The sequence below is a fragment of the Propithecus coquereli genome, unplaced genomic scaffold, assembly GCF_000956105.1.
Source record: "Propithecus coquereli isolate 6110/MARCELLA unplaced genomic scaffold, Pcoq_1.0 Scaffold657, whole genome shotgun sequence".
NCBI lineage: Eukaryota > Metazoa > Chordata > Mammalia > Primates > Indriidae > Propithecus > Propithecus coquereli.
In genome coordinates this window covers 348409-372672 of record NW_012152585.1, presented here as the reverse complement: position 1 = coordinate 372672, position 24264 = coordinate 348409, and the positions used below count along the sequence as shown (strand labels likewise).

The 24264-nt window shown below is 44.9% G+C and overlaps 1 protein-coding gene across 3 annotated transcripts in view; it reads left to right on the top strand.

Annotated features, from left to right (window-relative positions):
* The window catches only part of EXOC2 (exocyst complex component 2), a 156617-nt gene extending 138395 nt beyond the window's left edge, over positions 1–18222 (top strand). For 2 of the 3 annotated variants that reach the window (XM_012660126.1, XM_012660125.1), the window contains 5 exons: positions 5008–5063; positions 7241–7363; positions 12863–12924; positions 15142–15201; positions 17068–18222. In XM_012660126.1, the coding sequence (XP_012515580.1) occupies positions 5008–5063; positions 7241–7363; positions 12863–12924; positions 15142–15201; positions 17068–17161 (395 nt within the window). In that variant the 3' untranslated portion in view covers positions 17162–18222. The remainder of the gene's footprint in view (positions 1–5007; positions 5064–7240; positions 7364–12862; positions 12925–15141; positions 15202–17067) is intronic. The other variant, XM_012660124.1, reaches the window with a different exon arrangement.
* The last annotated feature ends 6042 nt before the right edge of the window (positions 18223–24264 follow it).

The following is a 24264-nucleotide window of genomic DNA, read 5'->3' as shown; positions in this document are numbered from 1 at the left end:
ACCATGCCCGGCTAATTTTTTCTATGTATTTTTAGTTGTCCAATTAATTTCTTTTTATTTTTAGTAGAGACGGAGTCTCACTCTTGCTCAGGCTGATTTCGAACTCCTGAGCTCAAACAATCCGCCCGCCTCGGCCTCCCAGAGAGCTAGGATTACAGGCGTGAGCCACTGCACCCGGCCTCATCTTGTATTTTTCACATGGATCCTCATGCTTAATTTCAAGAGGACCGTGGGCTTTCCTAAATCCTAGGAGGAGTGAGAAGTGCATGCTCTACCACAAAATACCTTCTTCTCACACAAACCGAGGCACGCACTTACCTTTGTCGTGAATGGCTCAAGTATCTTTTGACTGTGGATGTTACAGAATCCAACATATGTTTAAATTTTTCTCTTATGTATTTATTCATGCATTCACTTATCACCTTATTTAGAGGGTTAAGTCCTAAGAACATAGTAGTGAGCGAGACAGACACAGTCTTTGCTGCCTTTTATTCCTTCATTAATATTTTGAACATGAACGTTTTTAAGCATGAAGATTTTTGAACTGTGTGCAAGTCTCTATGATGGGTGCTGAGGACACAAAGACAAAGAAAATGGCAGATTGTCCGTGCCCTGGCAGAGCGCGCCGTCCAGTAGGGGAGATAGACGCTAACTGTGTAGTCACACAAATAATGGCAAAGCTGCACAGTGTTACAGAAGGATGTGAGGGGTGACCCACGTGCCACACCTAGGAATCCAGGGCTGGGGCAGGATCAGTCCTAACACCTTCCATTTGTTGACTGCCTGCTGTCTGGCAGATGTATCCCCAGCCTCTTAAAAAGAGTATTTCATTTAATAAATGTTATCTCTGTGTTATAAAGGGAAAAGCTACCCATCAGAGCAGTTCGGAAACTTGCCCCAAGGTGACTGCTTAGTCAGTATGTGTTTGAGGTCACCGTCTAATTCTGCCTGTGTCCCCCTCGGTCCTCCATGCGGAGCTCGGCTCAGATGTCACCACAGGAGCAAGGTCTTCCCGACCATCACTGACATCAGCCGTTCTCAAAACCAATGCAAATACGACAGAAGAGTTCCTCGAGAATTCCCACTTGCGAGAACTTTGCTTGAGACCGCAGACTGGGAGTACCATCAGAGGCAAACCTTTCCAACCACGGCACGTGGCAGCCACGTGGGATGTCGTATCTGGGTTTTTTGCTGTTGTCATGTTCTTATATGCAAATTCAGTCGTTAAGCAATTCCTTGTACCACTCAGAGTGAACCTGCAGTTAAGGTCTGCTGCAGCTAGAGGACAGTCACGGCAGGACTGATTGTCCAAACTTGGGCGCCATGTGTTTTTTCCCGGTTATCTTGCCTTTTAGTCAACTATTACGTCTCTAAGAAAGTAACACCTCAGTTGTGTGCACTCCTTAAGAATTGACCAAGTGCTCCTTCCCACTCCCTGTGAGCTCCGCAGGGTGGGCGTCCTGCCTGTTTTGCTCACCGCCATGCACCACCAGTGCCTGGCACGTGGCAGATCCACGGCGAACGCGGGGAGAAGGAGGGAATGCGTGCGTACGGCATTTTCATAACAGCTTTGTGAGCAAAACAGGTATCGTCATCTCTGTGTTTCGCGGAGGAGGCGATTACCTGAAAGGTGAACTTGGCTGTGTGAGGGAAGCCAGGATTTAGGTCCCCGGGGTTCTTTCCGTCCACCTCAAAGAACGTAAACGAATTATCAACCGCTAACGTTAATAATAGTAAAATTAGAATAAGATTTAGTGGGAAGAGAACATATACCACCAAAACTAACTGCAGTGTGGTTCCTTCGTCGTAGTCATGGACTGGAAAATCGTTGCTGTAATCAAAAACCGAATTCTGATGCTGTCCGCAGGCGCCACAGCCGAAGCCCTGTGCTTCCTTTCTGCCACTGCAGGGCCTCGGCTGTTTTGGCAACACACGTACAATCCGCTCTTCCGGGACAGGTCCGGGCTCCTCCTCCAGCTGGTCTCCCCCAGTGCTCTTTCGGCCCTGCCTGCCCTGTTCACCCAGCCCTCCCATTGCAGGAGGGGACCCGCTGCGGTGCCCGCTGGTGCAGCCTCAGCCAGCCGCGGATGTGGCCTCCTGCCTTGGCCCGCCGCCTGCCCACTGGGGTGCAGGTGTTGGAAAGAGCGGACATCCTCCCACACTTGGGATTTTGAGCAACATTTTAAAACAGAAAACTCGACAGGCAGTTCACGCTAAGAAGCGTATCAGAGCGTGGTGTTTGTAAGGGCGTGTCCAAAGCCTGGCTGCGCCGCCGGGGAGGCCCGGGAGGGAGGCCCCGGAGGACGGGCTTCGCCGCTGCTCTGCGGGCGAGTGGAGAAGGGAATTGAAATTCTGAACCTGGCGGACCGCAGAGATTCTGCCCGTTTCCTAGGCGCGTGCCTTCTCGTCTCTAGGCCCCTCGCCCTGACTCCGTCCACCCCTGCCCAGACGCTGCTCTTCGCCCATTAAGCAATGCACAGAACAAAGAGCGACCGAACGTTTCGCAAGGTATCGTAAATTGAAGTGCAAAGGTTTCGTTTACAATATGTAATCCTTTTATGTAGCCGCCCTGCACAGTTTGCAGGTCAGACTTGGGGTCGCACACACAGGGCACATGCGTGCTCTGCCTGCAGAACTCCTGTGGCAGGTAAGAACCCGGGTTCTTGGTAAGAGAATGAGTGAGAACTTCTATCCGTTCCCCTGCTTCTGTGTTTAGCTCAGTGGGTAGATTCTGGGGAGAGGCAATCGATCTACTCTCGTATTTTAAGTTGTAACTCCAGGACGCGCTGCCGCGGGGTTGCGATGCTGTGTCCCGGGTCCCCTGGCCGCAGGCGGTTCTCAGAGGTGTCCAGTTTCACACCCTCTTTGAGCCGCCCGGCCTGACCTGTGGTTTGACCAAGAGCCCCACCTTCCTCCACCCCTAGAACCACCCTTTTTTCCCTTCTCCTTTTCCAGTGTTACCATAGTTTTTGATATGAAGCAGTTATTTTTTGTTTTGGTGGGAAAAGAAGGCGGTTATTTCCTTTTTTTTCTATTCATAGAAATAAAATCTAGAAATACAAAATTTTCTTTCTTGTCCAAAGTTAAGCCCGTTAGGTCCTTACAATATATTATCCATGCAGAAGCTGCGGTCCACCTAAAACTGGAAGCTTGCTTTTTTCCCAGTTTTCTGTCAACAAAAATGCAGTTCTTTTGGCTGAAAGTGTCCTGTGCTTTTATTCTTAGTATTCACAGCTTGGTCTTCAGAATCACGCTGAGTGATTCAGATCTGTCTCCGTTAGGGGGTGTTTTGTTGGTAATGCTCAGGCCGGGCTCTTGCCAGGAAATGCCTTTCCTCCCAGGGTCGGAGTGGGAGGCGGGCGCACGGCACACTGCCCTGAGCATGTGACACTGCCCTGCTTCGTTCTAGGCTAATTTTCTGCTTTTTGGTCAGCACTCCGTCCCCCCTCTTCTCCTTTACACCGAGGAATTCTAAAGGTCAGAAACCGCCCTCACATTTCCAGTCACCGCTGTTAGAACATTGTCAGAAGCCAAACTCCTGACACCTGTTCTTACAGTAAAATCGACGGGACTGCGGTTCTCACCGAGGGCAGAGGCTGCTGAGTGTTTTATTCGTAGATCCTTAGAGCGTCGTCGGCCTCCTGTTGTGTTTTTGTTCTCAGTGCTTAGTGTATTTAGCGTCTATTTTATGTCACGTGGACATCCGCACGGGCTGATCTTGCAGGGGATTGCTGTCCCGGGCTCTGGGCCGAGCACAGCGGCGGCGTGCCCTGCCGCCTGTGCGCACGTGGGGACAGCTGCCCAGAGGGCCCGCAGCAGCGGAGCCCTGGCTGCAGCGGGGAGCAGGCGGGGACGTCTCTGTGGCGTGGCTTTGCTCCCGCAGGAAGAGGGCTGCTCTGGTCTCCAGCACGAGTTAGTTCCTTTCACTTTCGCTTGTGATAGGGTCCTTCTGTTCCTGTCTCCTACTGCCAGGTAAGACTTCTTACCTCGCAGTTGTCCTTTCTCAGGAAGAGCCAGTTCATTTCTGGATTATATTAAATTACTCTTCACTCAGCTTTCTCAGCTATTCCAGCAGCAAAATAGGATTAATAACACCTGAACCTTCACATCCCAAATGAATGTATTTAAGAAATGGGCCCCTCAAAAGAAAAACAATATACTTATTTATACACCAGTAAGAGAATCAGAAACTAGTCAAATATTTAGAAGCCGCAAATGCCAGTTCAAAGAGTTAATTGTAGTGCTTGGTCTGTCTAACTTTCCTAAATAATCAGTAGCGAGGATGAGATTCTGGGAGAAGGTTATCCTTAAATTATTACCGTTGACATCCGTGATTTTACAATGCAGAATTTTCCCTCTTCTATAGAAAAGGTATTCTAAGTGTGTGCAGTTAATTTTAGAAGGCATTCTGAAGTATTCCACTCCAAGTGAAAGTCATTGTTTTGGAATTACAATAAAGCAGCATTTTGATTTCATGTTTTTTTCCTTGCAAAATAATGATGACGAAAGCTTTTAATGAGCTTTGTGAATACCGGGGCCTATCGCGTGCTTCATCTCCTCTCATCTTCACTACCACCCTGCAACATGGGTACCATCGTTATACTCATTTGATAGGTGAGAAAACGGAGGCGTGCAGTCTTCTTGCCAAAAGTCACAACTAGTAGGTAGATGTTACTGTATATTTTATATGTGTATATATGAAGAAATTGAAAGACATTCTAAACCGTTCATTGTCAGGCCAACTGACCACCAGTTATAGACAGCATAATCAGTGATGGAAACGAAAAACAGTGAAAGAAAACTCCTAACTAATTCAACGTTTTTTTTTGACCTGAATGAAAATAGTCCTTTCACCATTTGGTTCTCAAAAGGAAATCGATAGTGGTGGTGTTACTTTCTGTTTCTCCTCAGGAAACTCAGGCAGCGCACTGGGTATAGTGGCGCCAGCAGGAGAGGGTAGCTCGTGTTTCCACTAAATGCCTGTTCCCTCCCCCATCTTGATTTCAGGTGTCAGAAACTATTTAAAAGAAGCGTTGGTGAATATAATTGCCGTGCACGCAGAGGTAAGCTGTCATTAGATGTTCCTAAGAGATACAGATAACTGGAAAAAAAGACACAAATTTGATGGTTTTTATGGTGGGCTTTTCTTCCCTTCTGAATATGTCTTAGGTATAAATAAAACACAGCTCGGCTTGCTCTCGCGCACACGCACGCTAGCTCTCTCTTTCCCTCCCTCTCTCTCATGTGTGTTTAGCTGTGAGTCTCTTTTCTGAAACTGTACATGTTTCTCTGATAATTAAAACTAAATTCATTAATATTTGAGAGGTAAAGAGAAAGTAGATTGGAAGGATGTTTTTCCTTTAAAGAATGTTAAATCCCGTATCTTGGAAAAGGCATGAACCTCTTTTTAGCCAGTGCACAAAGGAGCACTGGTGTCCCGTCCGTGTGGCAGTGTGGCGTCACGCAGCGGTCGGGATTCCAGAAAGGCAGAGCCGGCGAGAAGGAGAGGCTCGGGGCAGCCTGCAGCGGGAAGCAGGTGCACGGTTTCCTGTCAGTGGTTTACTTGGGTTCAGGTAGATGTTGCTGCTTCTGGTTCATGTGAAAACCTGCCCCCACTTGGAGCGTTTATCCTGTTACGCTCGAAATCAGCATCATTAGTTGGCACCCTGGTTAGGGGACTCCTGTGAGGAGCACTGAAGGAAGAGTCCAGAGCTGCCGCCGTAGTCCGCACGGTGACTGCCTGTTTCCATTCATTAATTTCACAGTCCGTGACTCACTGCCTTGCCACTGCTCTCAGAGCAGCCGTGGCCCACAGACTGATGGGTGACCAGATGGACCGGGCCAGAGCAAGGGCCTTGCCGTTAGTTAATCCCCACCGTGCTCGGAGGGCCTCTTGAGCGCTGTGCGTCCAACAGAGGTGTGTTTAAGATTGTCCCGCCTCCTGCTTCCCAAAGCGCCTGAGGCCATCCAGGTAAACTGAAAAACATGGACAATTAAGACTAAAACAACAGAGTGACCAAAGAAACGAAGATAATGCTACCTGGTTCCTGAATTTGGCTCTAAGTTTCAAGCACCTGGAGCAGAAGGAAAAAATACAGTATGTTACAGTTTTCAGTTCTAAGTAAAAGGGAAGCATATACATTCCTCTATAAAAATAAAGTTTTTATGTCATTTAACTCAGATAGGAGTTTATCACATAGCTCTTTTTATAATCAATAATATTTTAAACTGTGATTTTTATCAAAACTATTAAAATGCTACTCTGTCAGGTTCCTATACAGTTAGAGCCTAAAACAAAACCTTCAGTCGGTGGAAGCATTTCTGTGGCAGGCGGGCCGAGGGCTGTGAGGTCCGTGGGAATTGTTACCGTGATGCTGCTTCCTAACGAGGCAGCTTTTATTAATGTCCATTACAATCGCCATGAGATCATTTATAAATATTAGGCTCTTCAAGTCCCCTAAACGAAAAGTTAGTTTAGCCCAATGTCGGAAAGCAGAATTCCATTCACGATGTTTACTACTTACTATTTGTCACACGATGTCAAATTGCCAAAAACTTTCTCGAACACTCAAATTATGTTTGTGTCGACCCAAATGTTTAATACTAGCAGCTCAGTCTGAAAAATGGAAAAGCTTAAAAAGAAAATATGATTGACTTTAATTTATAAATGAAGAGAGTAAAATGTTTCACTAGATCTCCAACTGTAATCTCAGTTTGAAAGTGTCAGACTTTAAAGTTTGAAATTAATTTTGTAAGTCAAATGCAATATATATTTAGTACAGCACACAGTGAAACTGGGGAGCGTGTTATCCAGTGCAGAATTGTGTACCCATAAGAAATAACATTTGCCATGTTATGGTAAAATAATGACCCAGTATGTTTTTATTTGTGTAAATTCCTCTTTAAAAATCATGTTTCTTTCTTGTGAAAGAGGCAAGAGGAAGAAGAATCTTTAAAACAGTTTTTATCCTGTTAACATCAACAATGCCTTTCAAAATTGTATTTGCCAATATTGAATTTTTAGGAGAATTATTTTTTGTTGTTAATCAGTTACTACAATTTAAGTATGTATTAAATTGTATTTAATTTCTTCTTTCACTCGTAACTTTGATCTTTTAAAAATATGACTTAGAAAACCTGTGAATTTTTTTGTTTTGAATGTTACTTTGTTTTTAACAAATTCAAGTCAGTAAAAAGCCCCACACAGCACCTTGTCTTCTTATTCTAAACCTTCCGCCAGGTGTTCACTGTCTCCAAAGCGCTGGTGCCCCGCGCACTGTCCAAGGTGGTAGAAGCAGTTTCCGAGGAGCTCAGCCGACTGATGCAGTGTGTTTCCACCTTCAGCAGAAACGGAGCATTGCAGGTACCAAAACCATCCAACCTCTTGTTGAACTATTACTTTTATGTAAAACATATAAATGTATTTTAGTCATCAATCTTAAGATAGGCAGACAGGTTTTTTTTAATGGATCTACTGATTCGAGACGCACACGTTCTTTCGTGCATAAGCTATACTCACGACTCGTTGTCTACAAGTTCCAGAGCTGGTTTCTTTAAAGTAGAGCAAGACCTTAAAAATTCCTGTGAAATTATCTGAATGCAGATTCCTTCAAAACTTCTGTGATTTCTCTTTTTGTTGTGCAGTCCTCTTCACTACATTGAATTCCCCAGGAAACTTTTAGCCTCTGACTTTCAGTAAGTCTTTCCAAAGCATTCGGTGCCATTTGCATAGAAACAACAAAAGCTACCTCCTTAGTTTAAGTTGCGTAATTACAACCCAGGTAACTCCTGTAACCTGCTGATTATCTGCACACGTGGAAGCCAGCTGGCAGGCGCCAAAGCCTGCGCCGTGCGGAAGAGCGACCTCCCACCTGGGAAGTCTCCGTGCACTGGGAGCGTCGTGTGCTTTAAAAAGCCGTGGCAGTTCTGCTTCCGGTGATGGCTGAGGAAGCTCCTATGAGTCTGTCCTTCCACAGATAACTGTAAACTTGAATAATAGCTAAAAATAAAATGTTCTAAATTGATTTTAAAAACCCTGAAGACACCACCACCTATTAGTGGGCAGATGCTGGAGGAAATGGCGCGTGGGTAGATCTCCTGCCCCTTGTGGGTTTTAGCCTGACGGCAGGCCCAGGAGTACCTAAAACCCTAATAACAAAACCTGTTTTCTTTCTGGCTTGAAGATTAGGTTTTGGGGCAGTCACTACAGCAGAGTGAGGGAGGCGTCCCAGAGAACAGAGTGCAAGCGCCACGTATCCTAGGAATACACTGGTTGGCCCCTTAGAAGCAAATGCGTGGTCGCTGCGCTGCAGCCAGCCCAGCTGTGGCTGCAAGAACTGAAGACAGAATTGAGCTGCTGCCCAAGAGCCGGGAGTTTTCGGTTTGAGTTGAAATGAGTGCATTCCTTGCTGAAACAAACAAAACAAAAATCGACAGTCCTTAGAGGCACATCACAGAATCCGGAGTCTCCCAACACCATCACATCCCTAATGTCCAGGTTACAGATTTAATTTAATTGAAATGTGCAAACAAAACAGTGAAACGGATGCACTCTTCGCAGAAAGGACAGCCAACTGAGACCAGCCTTAGGACGGCCCAGCTGAAATTAGCAGGCAAGGATTTCAACACAGATGTGTTCCATAACGTAAAGGAGACCGTGCTCCTGACGAATCGATAGCGGGGAAATCTCGGCACAGAAATATTAGTAGAAACCCCGAAAAAGGAACTAAATGGAAATTCTGGAATGGAAGAATACAGCATATGAATTTTTAAAAATGTACTAGATGGTAACAATAGCAGAATAGAGAAGACAGAGGAAAAGTCAGTTAACTTGTAGAGCGATAGAAATTATCCATCGTGAAGAACAGAGAGAAGAATAGTTAGTTGGTGAATAAATAAACAGTTCCAAGGACTCCTGGGACTGTGTCGGAAGGTCTAGCACGCGTGTTAATTAGATTCCAAAAGAGGAAGAATGGCCACGCAGCACCTGAAAGGATGATCGGCATCATTAGTGAGCAGTGAAATGAAAATCAGTGCTGCAGTAGGATACACATCTATCAGGATAAAGAAAGTTAAAGACCAACAATACCAAATGTTGGCAAGAATCTGCAGGAACTGGAGCTCCCACACATTCTGGGGAATGTAAAATAATACAGTTACTTTGGGAAAAGCTTTTGCAGTTTCTTTTAAAACTAAACATACATGCACATACCCTGTAACCCAGCCATTCCAGTCCTAGTTATTTAACCAAGAAAACTGAAAACATACGTTCACACACACACAAAAACAAAATTTGTAAGAATGCTCATAGCGGTTTTATTCGTAATAGCCAAAAACCGGAAACAGCCCAGGTGTCCATCAATAGGATAAACAAACCGTAATATATTCACACAACTGTTTCAGCGTTAAAGAGAACCAAGTACTGGCTCGGCACGGCGACCTCGGGAGCATTGTGCCGGAGCCGAGGAACCTTACACAGAACACACAGACCGTGTGGGTTCATTTCTATAAGTTCCAGAAGAGATAACACAACTAGTAGGGGGAAAACTCAGAACAGTGGTTTCCTCTGGGTGGTTGGGATTCACTGGGAAGGGCACGAGAGAGCTTCACAGGGGCTGCGGTGCCCCTTGGTACGGGTTTCCGTCACTCAGGTGTGTGCCTCAGCCAAACTGTGGTCAGACGGCACCCTTTGAATTTTGTCCATCGGGTAGTGTGTAAAAGAACTGACAGCAGTAGTCCGCTCTAGCTAATAATGTGCACGCTGAAACGTATCAGAGCAGCACAGTGGACGGACGAAGCGGCAGTGCAAACAGACGTTAATGGCAGATTCGGTGGGTGTATAGGTGTTCGCTGTAAAATTCTTTTGAAGTCTCTCTACACTTGAAAATTTTCATAATAAAATATGTATTGGGGAAAAAGAAATGAAAGAGCACTTGTTAACTTGGTTAGGGTAAAATCTGTTACAAAAACTTGTTATAACCTAAACATCTGTACCCCCATAATATACTGAAATTAAAAAAAAAAAAAAACTTGTTATATTTCCATTTGCTACAGATTTTCTCTAAAAATTTGATTTATCCAACCTTTGGTATTATAGTTTAAGTTGAAAGATCACGATTCCATCATAGGAGGTCAGTAGTGTAAGTTGTGCACTACGGAAGATGATTTAAAGGAAGTTAGAGTAGCTACAGTGGGCCTCAGCAGTCTTGGAATGACAACAAAAATCTGCCCTCTCCGAAAATTACCTCTGTCACCCATTTATCTGATGGCTAAATCCCTCTCAAGCTAGCGGGGAAAGGTTGGAAAGAGATACCAGAATCAGCTGGAGAGCTTTTTCAATACACACGTGTCCAAGAGACTATTGGCCTTCATAACTGACCCAGCCTCCGATACTCTGATACCTCCAAGGGACTGGGCAGGCATTTGTTTCAAAAAGTTCAGTTGAGTCTAAGCCCCCACCGTCACCCTCTCCCTTTGCGAGTGACAGTAAGAGTGTCCTTCTTTGGAGAGGTAACCGAGGACAGCAGGTTAATCTCTGATAGTAAAAAATGGCAATCCCCAGTACCTTCCTGAGAGCCAGTTTACAGAGGAAGAGAGTGACAGTTTGGTGATTTTAGCTGGTCTTTTAGCATGGTATTTTCTGGATTATAATTTTATATGTACTATATAAATAACTACAGCTTTTATAATTGGCCTAAGTCATAGGTTAATTAAAATACCCTCTAACTTCAATTGAATAAAATTTCTACCTGAAGATTGGTTTTACAGTGATTTAATTTTTCTCCTAAAATATTCAGCTAAAAGTTCTGCCTCATTTTTCTCTCTTGGATGTTTTCCTTGCTGGTCTGTTTGTATCTATCCTAGAATATAAACAATAGGGACAGAAATTGTCACACTTTCTAGCATTTGTAACTTTGTAGCTACAAACTATTCTTCAGCCTTTTAAACCAGTGAAAAAAATGGAACCAAACAATTACTTTCCAACTAGAAAAGGTGAGCATCTGTACTGGATCTGATGTAAATCAGCTTTTACCTAGATTGCTCACAGAATTTCTAACGAGCAGTAACAGCAGCTGTGTCCTTTGTCATTGCTTTGTATTCGGTCCACTCCTTGAGAACAGGGCAGCCCCTTTAAACACCTCTGGGCACCTCCCCGAAGAGTCAAGCACTGGCCATGGCCGCCTCCTCGCTGAGGCTCTGCTCAGCTCCAGGGAAACTGCTGTGTGTGGCTGGTCACACTTTTTCAAGCTTGCTAAAAGTGAAAGCTTGAGGCTACCTTTGTTTTCTTAAAAATTCTATGCAGATTTATCTTATGTACCACACAGTTTGCCTGTAATATAAAAAGGGTATACAGTTCAGTAATTTGCAGGATGTTCACAGAGCTGTCCGGTCATCGACATTTCATCACCCCAGAAAGAGATCTCTGACCTGTCAGTAGTCACTCTGACCCCCACCCCTGCTGTCCCTGCTACAGACAACCACTAATCCGCTTTCTATCTCCCTGATTTGTGTACTCTGAAAATTTCATATAAATGGAATCATACCAATGTGGCTTTTGGTGACTGGCTTCTTTCACTGAACATAATGTTTCAAGATTCATCCATGTTGTAGCATGTACGGGTACATCATTCCTTTTTATGGATGAATAATATACCATTGTATAAAACACCCCATTTTATTTATTCATTCATCAGGTAACGGAAACTTGAGTTTTTTCCACTTTTTGGCTAATATAAATAGTTGTGAACATTGCCATGGACGTATGTTTTCATGGCTCTTGGGTATATGCCAAGGCGTGGAATCGGTAGGTCATATGGTCTCTCTGTGTTTAATCTTCTCAGGAACTACCAGGCTGTTTTCCAACGTGGCTGCCTCATTTTACATTCCCACCAGCAGTTTATGAGGGTTCCATTTTCTCCACATCCTCACCAGTACTTGTTGTCTGTCTTACTCATAGCCATCCTATATAGTTTTATCCCTTACATGTAGATCTGCGATCCATTTCGAGTGTTAAGGAATGAATCCAACTTCCTTCTTCCGCGTGCAAATGTCCAGCTGTCGAGCGCCATTTGTTGAAGAGACTATTCTTTCCCCATTGAGTGGTCCTGGCACCATTGTTGAAAGTCCATTGATTGTAAATGTAAGGGTTTATTTCTGGACTCCCAATTCTGTTCCAGTAATGTATATATCTGTCCATAGGCCAGTACCGCACTGTATTGATTATTACAGCTTTGTAGTAGTAAGTTTGAAATCAGAAAGTGTGAGTCCTCTGAATGTGTCATTGTTTTTCAAGACTGTTTTGGCTATTCTGCTTCCCTTGCATTTCCATGTGAATGGAAATGTGTCAATTATCAACCTGTCAATTTCCATTAAAGAAAAGGTGGCTGTGATTTTAATAGGGATTGCATTCGATCTGTAGAGTGTTCGGCTTTTGAGATTAAGGCAGTGTGCCTGGAAGGGCATAGCGGTGAAGAAGCAAGCCACGCCACGTCCTTAACTCTGGGGAACGGACCTTTCTGGGGCAGTGTTTCAGAGTTTCGTTCCTCTCACAACCAGACGAAACGAAAAATTACTGGTTAGGCGATAAACACAGATTGCTGGGAAGTCATCGCACGGTTTGTATTTTCCATAGTGAGATCTCCGGCTCCCTGCGCTCACGCAGTCATCCTTGCCTGATTTAACTTTCAGTGAAAGGAAATTTTTTGGTGGCCAATTTCTTTGGACTATTTACAACTCATAGTCACCGTGGTGGTATAATGCCAGCCCTGTCCTGCAATAAGCAGGCTGGAGACTGTTCCCCTCAGTACTCGTTTGTGTTTGGTAATTGACATAGGTTCCTTTGTCACTTTGTCCTTTTCTTCAGGCGAGACTCGAAATCTGTGCCTTGAGGGATACCGTGGCTCTTTACCTGACTCCTGAAAGCAAGTAAGATACGTGTTCTTTAGTTCTGAGTGCTTTATTGAAAATAAAGGTCGTTTTGCTTGTATATTATATCTTTTGTGAAGATAACTTATCAGAGTAATGTTCATGAATTTGTGATGGAATAAAGTTTATATTTGCTCAAATTTTAGCTAAAAACCATAAACCTACAATAAACCAGCAACTCTCAAGGATGCTTCTTTGTAGCACAATATGAAGGAAAAGGGGTTTAATATCATTTTGTTTTTCATTCACTACTGATAAATCTTAGCCTTACATATAATGCAACAAAGCATTACATCTTTAAAAAAGGAGAGAGTGAGAATTCAGTCTTAATCTATTCATAGCAGACTCTAAAGGACAGTTCAGTGTTGTAAATATCAGTATAAGAGGAAGCCTTGTGGTTTCTCTGCAAAATTTTGTAGTGGAAATTTGATGATAATTTTTAGCTGTTTTGAATGAAAGTCAGGATTTCCTACCATTGAAAGTAGGTGAAGTGAATCAGAACTACTATTTGCCTATTCAAAATTATTTACTACATTGGCAGTATTACCTAGGCAATGCTGGTTTATGTCTTTAATGTGCCTGAGAAGCCAAGTGTGCAAATAAAATGTTTGAGGACAGGCGCCGTGTAATATGCTTAATTCTTTTATTCCCAGCATCTGATAGCATGGCTCACGCCATCGTTCTTACTGTCTTCATTGCAACTGGAAAGACTTCAAATTTTTTCTCAACAAATGAGTTGGCTTCTCAGTCCTGTTCATCACGGCCAGAGCCATGTCTGGGTGGCTCCGATGCTCACTGCGCAACCGCGTCTTGCCCCAACCGTCACTGTCCCGCACAAAGCGCTGTGTAGAGGACAGAGGCACCCAGTCCACACCTGATGTGTGTGCGCTTTGCGTGCCTGTGTGTTCCTTCCCAGTAACTTAAACTTTCAGAGCCTAAGTTCCTCATTTATTGCAGGAAGGTGAAAATACCTCCTTGGCAAAGTTTTGAGGCGATGAAGTGAGAAAATGTGTCAAGTCACCTTCTCAACTGTTGGTGCCCCATAAGAAACAAGTAGTAAAATGTTTACCGTCATTATCGTCATAGGGTCGAAATAAAGGACGGTAGCGCTGCATTTCTCCCGTTTAATGGGGAGGAGGTTCACGTGGCTTCCCTCCGCCTCAGGAAAGGGAGAGCAGCAGGATGCAGGGAAGGGACCCAGGAGCGCCAGCAAGCCGCCCGTCCCTGCGTCCCGCCCACCTCTCCCAGGAACAACCGGAGATTCCCAAAGCCAAGTTTGTGACTCTGTTGGGACTTCTCAGTCTCTCTACGTGTCGTTGTGACACCTGCCCCTAGCTTGAGGGACAGTGTTCAGAAATTCATTTCCTGGCAGACTGATGAGGGTGTTTGCACAGCACAACATGAAAGACCTTCAAGTCAAGAATAGGTGCCCTTCCTGCTTCACCTCAGTCAGCCGTTCGCGACAGGGACGAGAGGCGGCAGCTGTTCCTCAGTGGCGGCGCAGTACGAGCTGTCACCAGTCTCCCTGCGAGGCCTTCCGTGTAGCTCAGTGACTCTGTTACTTTCCACTTGTAAAAGTTAAACACCCCAAGTCAGTTTTGAATTCTTTCCTTTTACCTTTTTGTTTAAACAACTGATGTTGAATTTTTAAAGTGTATCTACATCTCTCCATTCCCTTATAGATTTTAAATAGCTAAATTGCACAAAGACTGTCTTCAGTTATCGTAAGACACGGGCTGCAAACCAGGCCTGTCCGTGCCGACGCTGTGACGTCCCAGAGCCTGTGACCGTCACACAATCACCCCTGTTCTGCTCAGTTTCTTCCTTTCTTGCCGGTTGTTTTATTTGCAGTTCTGTTTTGCTTTGAAGACTTTTTAAATAAATATTTCTGTCTGAAGCTCTCATCTGTCATGAGTAGCATCCTTTTTCGTTGTCGCTAAGCCAGTTTCTCCTTTAGCTTTTCGGGTTGCACGTCGTTTCCTAGTTGAGTTTTTCTGGCCCTGCTCCCACAAGGCCTCCGCCTGGTAACCACGCCCTCACTTTTGCTTTTGCTTTTTCTACTGCTTTTCACTTTTACTTTTTCTCGTATTTCCACTTGCTTCACTGGCTGATACTGGTGTCTTTATGGTTAAGATATGCTTAAGAGTTTTTAGCGATCCTCTTAATCCTCTCAGAGCCACGAACGTTTCCGCTGATGTGCTGCCCTTTACGTTCCAGGTCCAGTTTTAAGCAGGCGCTGGAAGCCCTGCCTCAGCTTTCAAGTGGAGCAGATAAAAAGTAAGTTCTGCACGCCACCCTCGGGAGCCAGTCAGCTGTGCAGAACAAGGTTCTGTCACCTAAAGGACCTTTAAAAAAAGTAACACTGGTTTGGATTTAAGGAAGAGCCCTACTCAGTAGCCCTCAGTGGGGTGTCGTGTCACGGGTACCTTGCTTATCTTCCAAATGACAGAACAAAATAAAGTAAAACGTTTCTTCTATGTTTAGGATAATTTAGAAATTAGTTCTTTTCTGGTTTTAAGTGACTGGTCCAGACTTATTCAGTAAACTATATTATTAGCTTATATATTTAAGAAGATCATATAAAAGAGAGGACAGCCTAGTAAAATGCAGGACTCAGGACTTCTTTCTCTTTGAGTAGCTTAGTGATAAACATTCTGTGCTTTATGAAATATAAAGTATTAAGAAAGCAGATTTCTGCGTACGGCGTGACAAAGCTGTATACATTCCATTACACCATTCGCGGTCTCGGCCTGACGTAGCGGGGAACTAACCCGAGGGAGAGTCCGGGCCAGGGCGTTGCGCGCTGCCCAGCCTGCCCTCAGGAGGCGGGAGCAGCGCAGAAGCCGCGCCCGCCACTCCCGGCTGAGCCCACTGCCCTCTGCGCGTGAACGGCCAGCCGCAGACGAGCACCCGGGGCACTGGCGCGGGCTAGGAAACAGCCGTGCCATCCCTGGGACGCGGCACGGTGACCACCGTGGAAACCCAGAGGCCGGAGGCGCGTGGGGCTGCCAGCGGCAGGACACCGCCAGGGGCAGCAGCGTCCGGGCCGGCAGGCAGCCCCGCCTCAGGTGTGAGCCTCGCGCAGCCCTCGCGTGTGTGCCCCGTGGGCAGGTGGCGGCTGTCCAGACAGTGCCCGCGCAGACAGCCCTTTCTTCCCCTGGCCTGCTGCTTTCTTCCCCCAACTTTCCCCTCTGTCTGAATCGATGCCAAACTCTGTTCCTTTCTCTAAAGTAAACATGATACGCGATTAAAACAACCACTGTTACTTTTAATATGTGGAACAAGGTTCTTGGGGTTGAGAACAACAGACACCCTGAAATGGCCCTGGGCTAGGACTGTTTTAGATTTGCTCGGGGACATTGTTCCGACATGAGCCTGGTGGAACCACGGCACAGTCTCCTGACCTCAGTCCTGTCCGGCCCGTTCTTGCTCTGTCTGAGCCAAGCGAACGCTCAGATCCCTTCCACCTTTAAAGCTGGGGAACGTATCAGACCAGTTGTAAGTGGAGATACCAAGAAGCAGAATGATTTGCCCAGAGGAATTAGAACTAACCCTGCTTACCCTGGCGAGTAACTCACCACTTTCTCTCACCAGTCTCCAATGTTTGTTAAAGACAAAATATAAAGTTAGGGGAACGGAAAGCAAGCAGTGCTGCTGGGGGTGGGGCAGAGGGCGAGGCCGTCTGCAGGGGGTGGCAGGAGAGTGTGCGGGGCTGGAGCGGCCCTGCCCTGCGTCCCACTGCAGAAGTTGTCACGCTGCTTCACGGGTGTGACAGCACTTACAGAACTGCATAACGAAAAGAGTGAATTTTAGTGTTTGTAAATTTTTTAGAGTGAATTTTTAAAAAAGAATAGGCCCAAATATCATTCTGGTTTAGGGAGTAATAATTTAATCTGGGGGAGGGGACAGGAAGGAGATTTTCATGTACAAACATAAATACGTGTGTCAACATATCCCTTTTGATCAGCTTCTTTGATTGACTTATTTCTGTTATCAAGAATCCATAGATAGTAACTTTTCAGGTGCCTTCTAAAAACAGCAAGCACAGGTAGGCCAGGCCCCTGACTCCCTGGTGTGTTTTCTTGGCTGCTAGGCCACCAGGCCACCCATCTTCAGGCTGTAAAATGCCGTCTCCTCCTGCAGGTTACTGGAAGAGCTTCTGAACAAGTTCAAGAGCAGCATGCACTTGCAGCTCACCTGCTTCCAAGCAGCTTCTTCAACTGTGATGAAAACATAAATCCCTGCCAATAAGGGCAGTCCAGAGAGATGACAAGTCATAAACTGTTCACTTTTCTAAGTGCCCTAAAGGTATTGGTTATCAAAACATTGGGTTTGCAATATCTGCGTCTCCCTCTTGTTGTTTTTTCCTTTTCCTTATTTGGTAGCTTAGAAAGATGTTAGTATAAGTTTTATTTCAACCAAAATGACCTTATTTGAAATGCCCAAGCAGTATTTGTTTCACCGTTTTTATTAAATTAGATCCTGTATGACTGTTTAAAATACCTTTTAAAATACATTTTGCGTCTTAGCTAGGTGTTGCATGGTGAATGCTGCAGGAAGAGCTGCTTCTGCAGGGGGTGTTTCGAGACGGCGTGGTGTGTGCCGAAGCGTTTCTCAGTGTCCCGTTTACTGGATGTTAGTGTGGGAAGCTCCCAGGACACACGGAGAGATTGACAAGCAGAGATTCGGGAAGTTATGTTTAGCTATCTCCGGAGCTTTAACTGTCCTGAACTGTACAGCTGTCTTTAAAAACTTTATTTCATAGAAATGGCCCTAAGTCCCCTAATTCAAGTAGGCTTTTAGAAAAATCTGTGGTCTGCATTTTTAAAAAATGTCATGATTGGGGTAGATTGTTGGTGGTTCGGATGTCCATGGATTAATTTTTCATTTTGCTCTAATTTTTATTTTTCCGGGTGCTGAACACTAAGCCCTTCTCAGTGTAGCTTGCCCAGCCCCCACTCTGGGTGCGCGTCACTCCACATCAGCGCCTTGTGGCCCGAGGCCCCGCGTGTCTGCCGCGGCCCATGGGTGCTGGCACCGCACTCACACGCACGGCGGGCCCCTGAAGAGCAGGCCAGGCCCGTGGGAGTGGACGGGCCCTCCCGGCCCTGTCCACACCTTCCCCCGGCAGTCGATGTTCTCTCTGCCACTTCTCACCCTCTGAACCGTCTCGCTCAGTGGCTGAAACAATGCCGCTCTGGCACAGTCTGTGTTTTCTGAAGATTCGAGACACCCCTTGGTCACCAGGCGGTGGGCTCTGCAGATCAGCCATGTCCATTTGTCCCACATTCACGGATGACTGGGCTTACTGGCAGACTGATGAGGGTGGGCAGGTCATGGTGACCTCTCTCAAAGTCATCTTCCCCTACCTTGCTCCATCGTGCCCTTTGCATCTGAAAACTGAGCACTTCCGTATTGGTAGTCAGCTTGGCAGGGTTTGAAATTTTTCCGTGGATATTATAGAATCCCTTGGAAGTTAATGTCTTTATTAATACAAGTAATTTTGGAGCACAGTGTCTAAAGTATTAGCCATATACAGTATCCACTATTTGAAATAAGTGAACATTGTTGTGTTTGTTCATTTGGTGTATAAGGGAGAAATCATAGTAACCGGCAGTGAAAGTCTTACAAATGTGCTTGATAAAGCTATTAAATACACAGAATATGGTCTCTCCCAAGGGTGTTAACTACTGTAACTAACATGACTATAAACTAAATTACAAAACTGCAATCCTGAATGTTTGTGTTATTTTAAATATCTAATATAGTGCTGTCAGCAATAAAGAATCTGTTCTCAGTGTGACATGTCATTTAGTTGACACTTTTTCCCTGATGCTTTTACGTCAGCATTTTCATTGGCTATATAACTAACTTTTCATATGTCCAGTTTCAACAATCAAAATAAATACTTAAATTCTGGTTAACTCTGTATTTGCGGAGTCATCGTCAGACGGCATTTGTCAGATCCTGCTGCTTGTGTTTGTTGGGTGCTTGCCACGTGCTAGGCATCGCCCTCAAGTGCCTTCCGTGACTCCTGAGGGTGAGGTCACACCCCGTGTCGGTTAGCAGGCGAGGAAATCGGGGCGTAGAGAGAGCTGGGTGACTCCTGCAAGACGGCAGGGCTGGCAAGGGGCGGCCGTGTTCACACTCAGCCCACACTCTGGCTCCCAATCTCCTCAGCTGCACCACTGCCCTGCGCTTCCCTCCGGGGGAACTTGCGCTCTGACGCCCATTGTCTGGGACACGGCGGGAGGGAAGCTCATCGATGCCAGGAGCTGACAAACTTGAGCCACACGGGAGCAAGTAAGCGCTTTTAGGGCTCCGAGGGGAGGGCAGAGGTATAAAAACCCCGCACCCAAATGAGGTGGTTCGAGGACTGTGCTTCCAACGAGTCAAGGGAACTTCTTGGAAGAAAGGGGGATTTCAAGAGCTACTTGAGGTACAGAGGTTGACGTGGTGGTTGAGAGGAGATGGATGAATGTGACGCGTTGGAAGAGAGCTGAGAGGTAAGTTGGGACTTGGAGAAAGTCTAACAAAGAGTGAGCTGAGGAGAGGAACTGATCACGTCCTATGGCACGTTCCTCCTCGAGTAGCATTTTGGTCTTAGCCCATCCGTGTCTATGTGGGTCAGCATGGCTTCGTGTGACTTAGCTGAGTCGGCCTCGCTTTAAGTGCAAAGGAGCTATTAGAAATGATTTGGTTTTACTAAGACTTTCTTTATCAGTGTGCTATGAAAGTGGCATGTTCTAGAAATGATTCGGGGATTGCAGAACAAGTATCGTTGCCGTAGACCCAGCTCCCTGACTCACTCTCCTGTCTCTGTCATCTTTTATGGTTTTTTTAAAAGGAACAAATAGAAAAGATTACATTTTTATTCTGGGTTTTATTCTGGAACAAGGTGGTGTAGTATGTGTTTCTGTTTTGATCACGTGCTGTGGGATATTCTGCTGTTAGTTGCATAAGAGTGTTATAATGTATTTTCTGAAAAGTTATAAATTTCAACTAGTTTTTAAATCAAGATTAGGTTTCTAAAATAGTAAGTGTATTTTATTTAATACACACAAAATAATTACGCATAACCGTAGACTAAACTCGCATACCTTTTGTCTCTTGTACTATTATAAAGATTTTTATGTGGGTCTATGAACTGCTCTGACACTCTAGAAGATATATTAAATATTTGATAACATACCTCGATTAGAGCAGCAGCTGTAATGATTTTATTAGGTCATTAAATATGAAATGTCCGATTTTGAATCAGAAAACTTAGTGTATTATATCTGAAACAGGAAGCAGTACAATTAATCAAAGTGTGCACCAGAACATTTGACACAGTGTTGCCATCTTAACAGTAGCTTGTTTATGCCAGCAGCAAAGAAGCCTGGAAAGCAAGTGGCGATGAAATGGGGTAACGCGTTTTCCATAGCTTGTTGAAAATTGACTATTTTCCCTTGCAAGAAGTGGTCCAAAGCCTAGAAGAAGTAGTCGTCAGTTGGTGCAAGGTCTGGGGAATACAGTGGATGACAGAGAGTTTCCCAGTCCAGCTGCTGTAGTTTGAGCAGCGTTGTTTGTGCAACATGCGGTTGAGAGTTATCTTACAAGAAGACTGGCCTGTCTCTAGTGACCAGTCTCGGCTGCTTCATCACAAGCATCCTCATCATTTCGTCCAGTGGTTGTGGTAGACATCCGCTGTGATGGATTGACCTTGGACTGTGTTTCAGCACTTTATCTTTATCCAACCATTGTGCTGAATGCTTGCGATTATCAAAAAGAATCCATTTTTCGGGCCGGGCGCGGTGGCTCACCCTGTAATCCTAGCTCTCTGGGAGGCCGAGGCGGGCGGATTGTTTGAGCTCAGGAGTTCGAGACCAGCCTGAGCAAGAGCGAGACCCCGTCTCTACTAAAATTAGAAAGAAATTAATTGGACAACTAAAAATATATAGAAAAAATTAGCCAGGCATGGTGGCGCATGCCTGTAGTCCCAGCTACTCGGGAGGCTGAAGCAGGAGGATCACTTGAGCCCAGGAATTTGAGGTTGCTGTGAGCTAGGATGATGCCACAGCACTCTAGCCCGGGCAACACAGTGAGACTCTGTCTCAAAAATAAATAAATAAATAAATAAATAAATAGAATCCATTTTTCATCACATATAACAATACAGTGTAGAAAGGGTTCACCTCATGTCGTGACAACAAATGCAAGCTTTGAGACTGTTTCTCTTCTGACGCTTGTTTAAGTCATGCAGTACCCATCTATCCAGCTTCTTTACCTTGCTGATTTGTTTCAAATGGTCCAATATTGTTGAAATAGTAACATCAAACTTTGCTGCTAGTTCACGTGTAGGTTGAGATGGATTCCCTTTCTGCTATAGCTTTCAGCTCATCATTATCCACCTTGGTCTCAGGTCACCCACATGGCTCATTTTCAAGATTAAAATCACCAGAATGGAACTTCTCAAACGATCAACGTACTGTGTATTCATTAGCCACATCCTTCCCAAACACTTCGTTGATATTTCGAGGTGTCTGTGCTGCGTTGGTTCCACGATGGAACTCACGTTCGAAAATAACATGAGTTTTTGACTTATCCATGATTTCACAAAAATTGCTCTAAAAAAATTTGAAAGATAATCACAAGCCAAACCATGTGTTTGAAAGAATGAGGGTGTATCTTCACAATAAAAATAAAACAAGAAGGGTCAAAGTGAAATGTCAGAGATACCAACTGTCAAACTTAGTGCGTAAGGAAATCAGACGTTTCATGCCTGGTAACCTAATAGCTTGGTTTAACTGCAGTTGTATGTTGTTCTGTACCAGGGCTGTCACACATTTTGTGTGCTGACCTCATCTCGTTTCTGTTCACCATTGTTTTATCATATGTATCACAGGAAAGCCCTTTCTAACCTGGCCAGGTTAGAAATACGTAACAATAAACATCCTATGAACAGGACTGGGTCTTCAGTTCCTGTTCGTAGTTTGGCTGATGAAAGCAAATGGGATGTCAGAATGTCTTTTTCCTTCTAGACACATAAACTCTAAGGTGACCACCGAGCTAGTCTTGTGTCTCCATCAGTATGTTAACCGTGACTGGTATGCCGCTGGTTCTGTTGCGGTGGCCGTTGTTGAAGTTGTTATGGTTGTTATCATTATCTCTTCACTTTTTTCTTTTAGCATTCCTGTCCCACCTGCTTGCCAGCCATCTAGCTAGGCACAAATCCCTGAGAAGCAAGACCACTGCCTGAACTCTGACTGCCAAAGAAGGCGCCTAAAGGACTCATCATAGAGATAGGAGGAAAACCAGGAAAGAATGGGGTCATGGGGTCACGGAAATCAAGGAAAGAGCAAGAACTACAATAAGAACAAAGAGATTATCAGCAAAGTCAAATGGCACAGATGTCAAAGGGTGGGCACTGAGAAATGGTTGCTGAACTTGGCATTTAGAAAATCATAAATGAGCAGGTAGAGAGTAATAAGGAAGGAACCAGAGAAACTTCATACTGTGGATTTGTTCTCTTAACTCACAGCCCGGGCTCTCAAGAGAGCTACGTCTTCCTTGGAGATCAGGGCATCCTGGCCTCACGGACAAAAGTGAAACTATTCTTTAAAGATCTTTCCTCGGCTTCCTTCTCTTCTTAAATTCTCTTCCCTGGGTGTGTGCTCAATTCCTGCTGCCCCTGCTTCTGTGTCTATCGGAACGTCTAACAAATATCTATACCCAGCCCTTTCTTTTCTTCAAATGCTTGCTGAGTTTCTCTGGAACTAGGCCTCACCTGGGGAGGTGCAGCTGCCGGATGGCCTTGGAGTTGTTTTCTGCTGCGCTGTTTCCCAGCCCCTGCTCTCGACTGACCCCCAACCCCTTGTGCAGACTGCAGGTGCGTTCCAGGAGCCATCAGCCAGCCTCAGCGCGGGGACTGCAGTGCTAGGGTGTTATTGGTGAAGTGAGTGAGGGTGAGCGTTATTGATGTAATTATGTTAACAAATGTGTCAGATTATCTTTTTATACTTTTTAATTGAATACATAGCCAAATGGTTCCATAGAGCTGGTTGTGGAAATGAAGAGTCCCTCTGTAAGTCATGGTTTATGATCTTTTCCTGCTCTGTGAGTCCCCCTTTGCTTGCTCCTTAAAGCCACCCACTTTAAAATCTTCTAGCGGATCTGGTTCTCATCGTAGTTACCTGCCGTCTCTAACAGCTGTGTATTGCCACTTCTTGATTCTTCAGCTTGGGGCACTCCGGTCTTCCTACAATGGAACGTGAGGATTTGGCGCTCTTCTCTTTGATCCCCTCTCCCCTGTGCTCACATTTCCCTCGTTCCCTCCTCCCGGTGCGTTCATTTTGGTCAGAGCGACGTTCAGTGCCCATGTTCCGCGTGGATGCGCCATTCGGCGCTGAGCTCGTCGTGGACTGTGGCGCTTTTCCTCCTTACTCTTTGTATTATCCGTGTATTTTATGTCATTTTCACTCGTCCCAACGCTCCCTCCATCCAAGTTGTGCAAATATCCTTGCAATATATTCACACGCATAAATATTTTATCACATTTATCTTCTCGAACAACTTCCCCACAGATTTCTAGTCTGTCCCAGTCTGGGCGGGGTGCTTGCCAGGCCGGCCTCCCACTGGGCGTCTCCTTCCGTGATCATCAGCCTCGAGTTCCCTTTGCCTCTCTTCATTGTCGGACCAACCGGTTCTGGACGCAGTGTCTTCCTTTTTCTTGATTTGCTCTCTCACATGGTAAAACTCAGCCTCTGGTAACTTCCCGAGAAAAGAGTATATATTGGAGGTAAATCTTTTGAGACTTTGAATTTCTGAAGAAAATCTTTATTGATAGCTTGATTGGCTATAGAATTCCAGGTTGGAAATAATTTTTCCTCAGAATTCTGAAGCCTTTGCCCTCTTATCTCTGCCTTCGTCTCTCTCCATAGAATCTTCTCTTTCTCCTAGTTTTCTGAAATATCATAATACCGCACAGGTTGTGATGCTGTTTTCTTCCTAGTGGTGAGTCAAGTGTCTTTAGATTCTGGGAAATTTTCTTGAATTATTTTTTTGAATCCCTTCTGTCCTTCTGCTCTCGGGAACCAAAAATTGTATCCAAGAAATTGCAGCTACTGGACAAAGAGGAGAATTTTGGAAAAGAAAGAACCAGGGAAGATATCTCCAAATTAGGTCTGTTTAAATCACTGGCTGACCCCTGACAATATCTGCATGAAGCAGACTTGGAATAGTTCAGCTGAAGACAAAGATTTTAACTGAGGTTAAAGCTACTATTCAAGAAACACTCAAGAAACTGAGTTTGCAGTTCAAGTCCAAGCAAGATAATTACCTGCTAAATCAAAAGAAAAA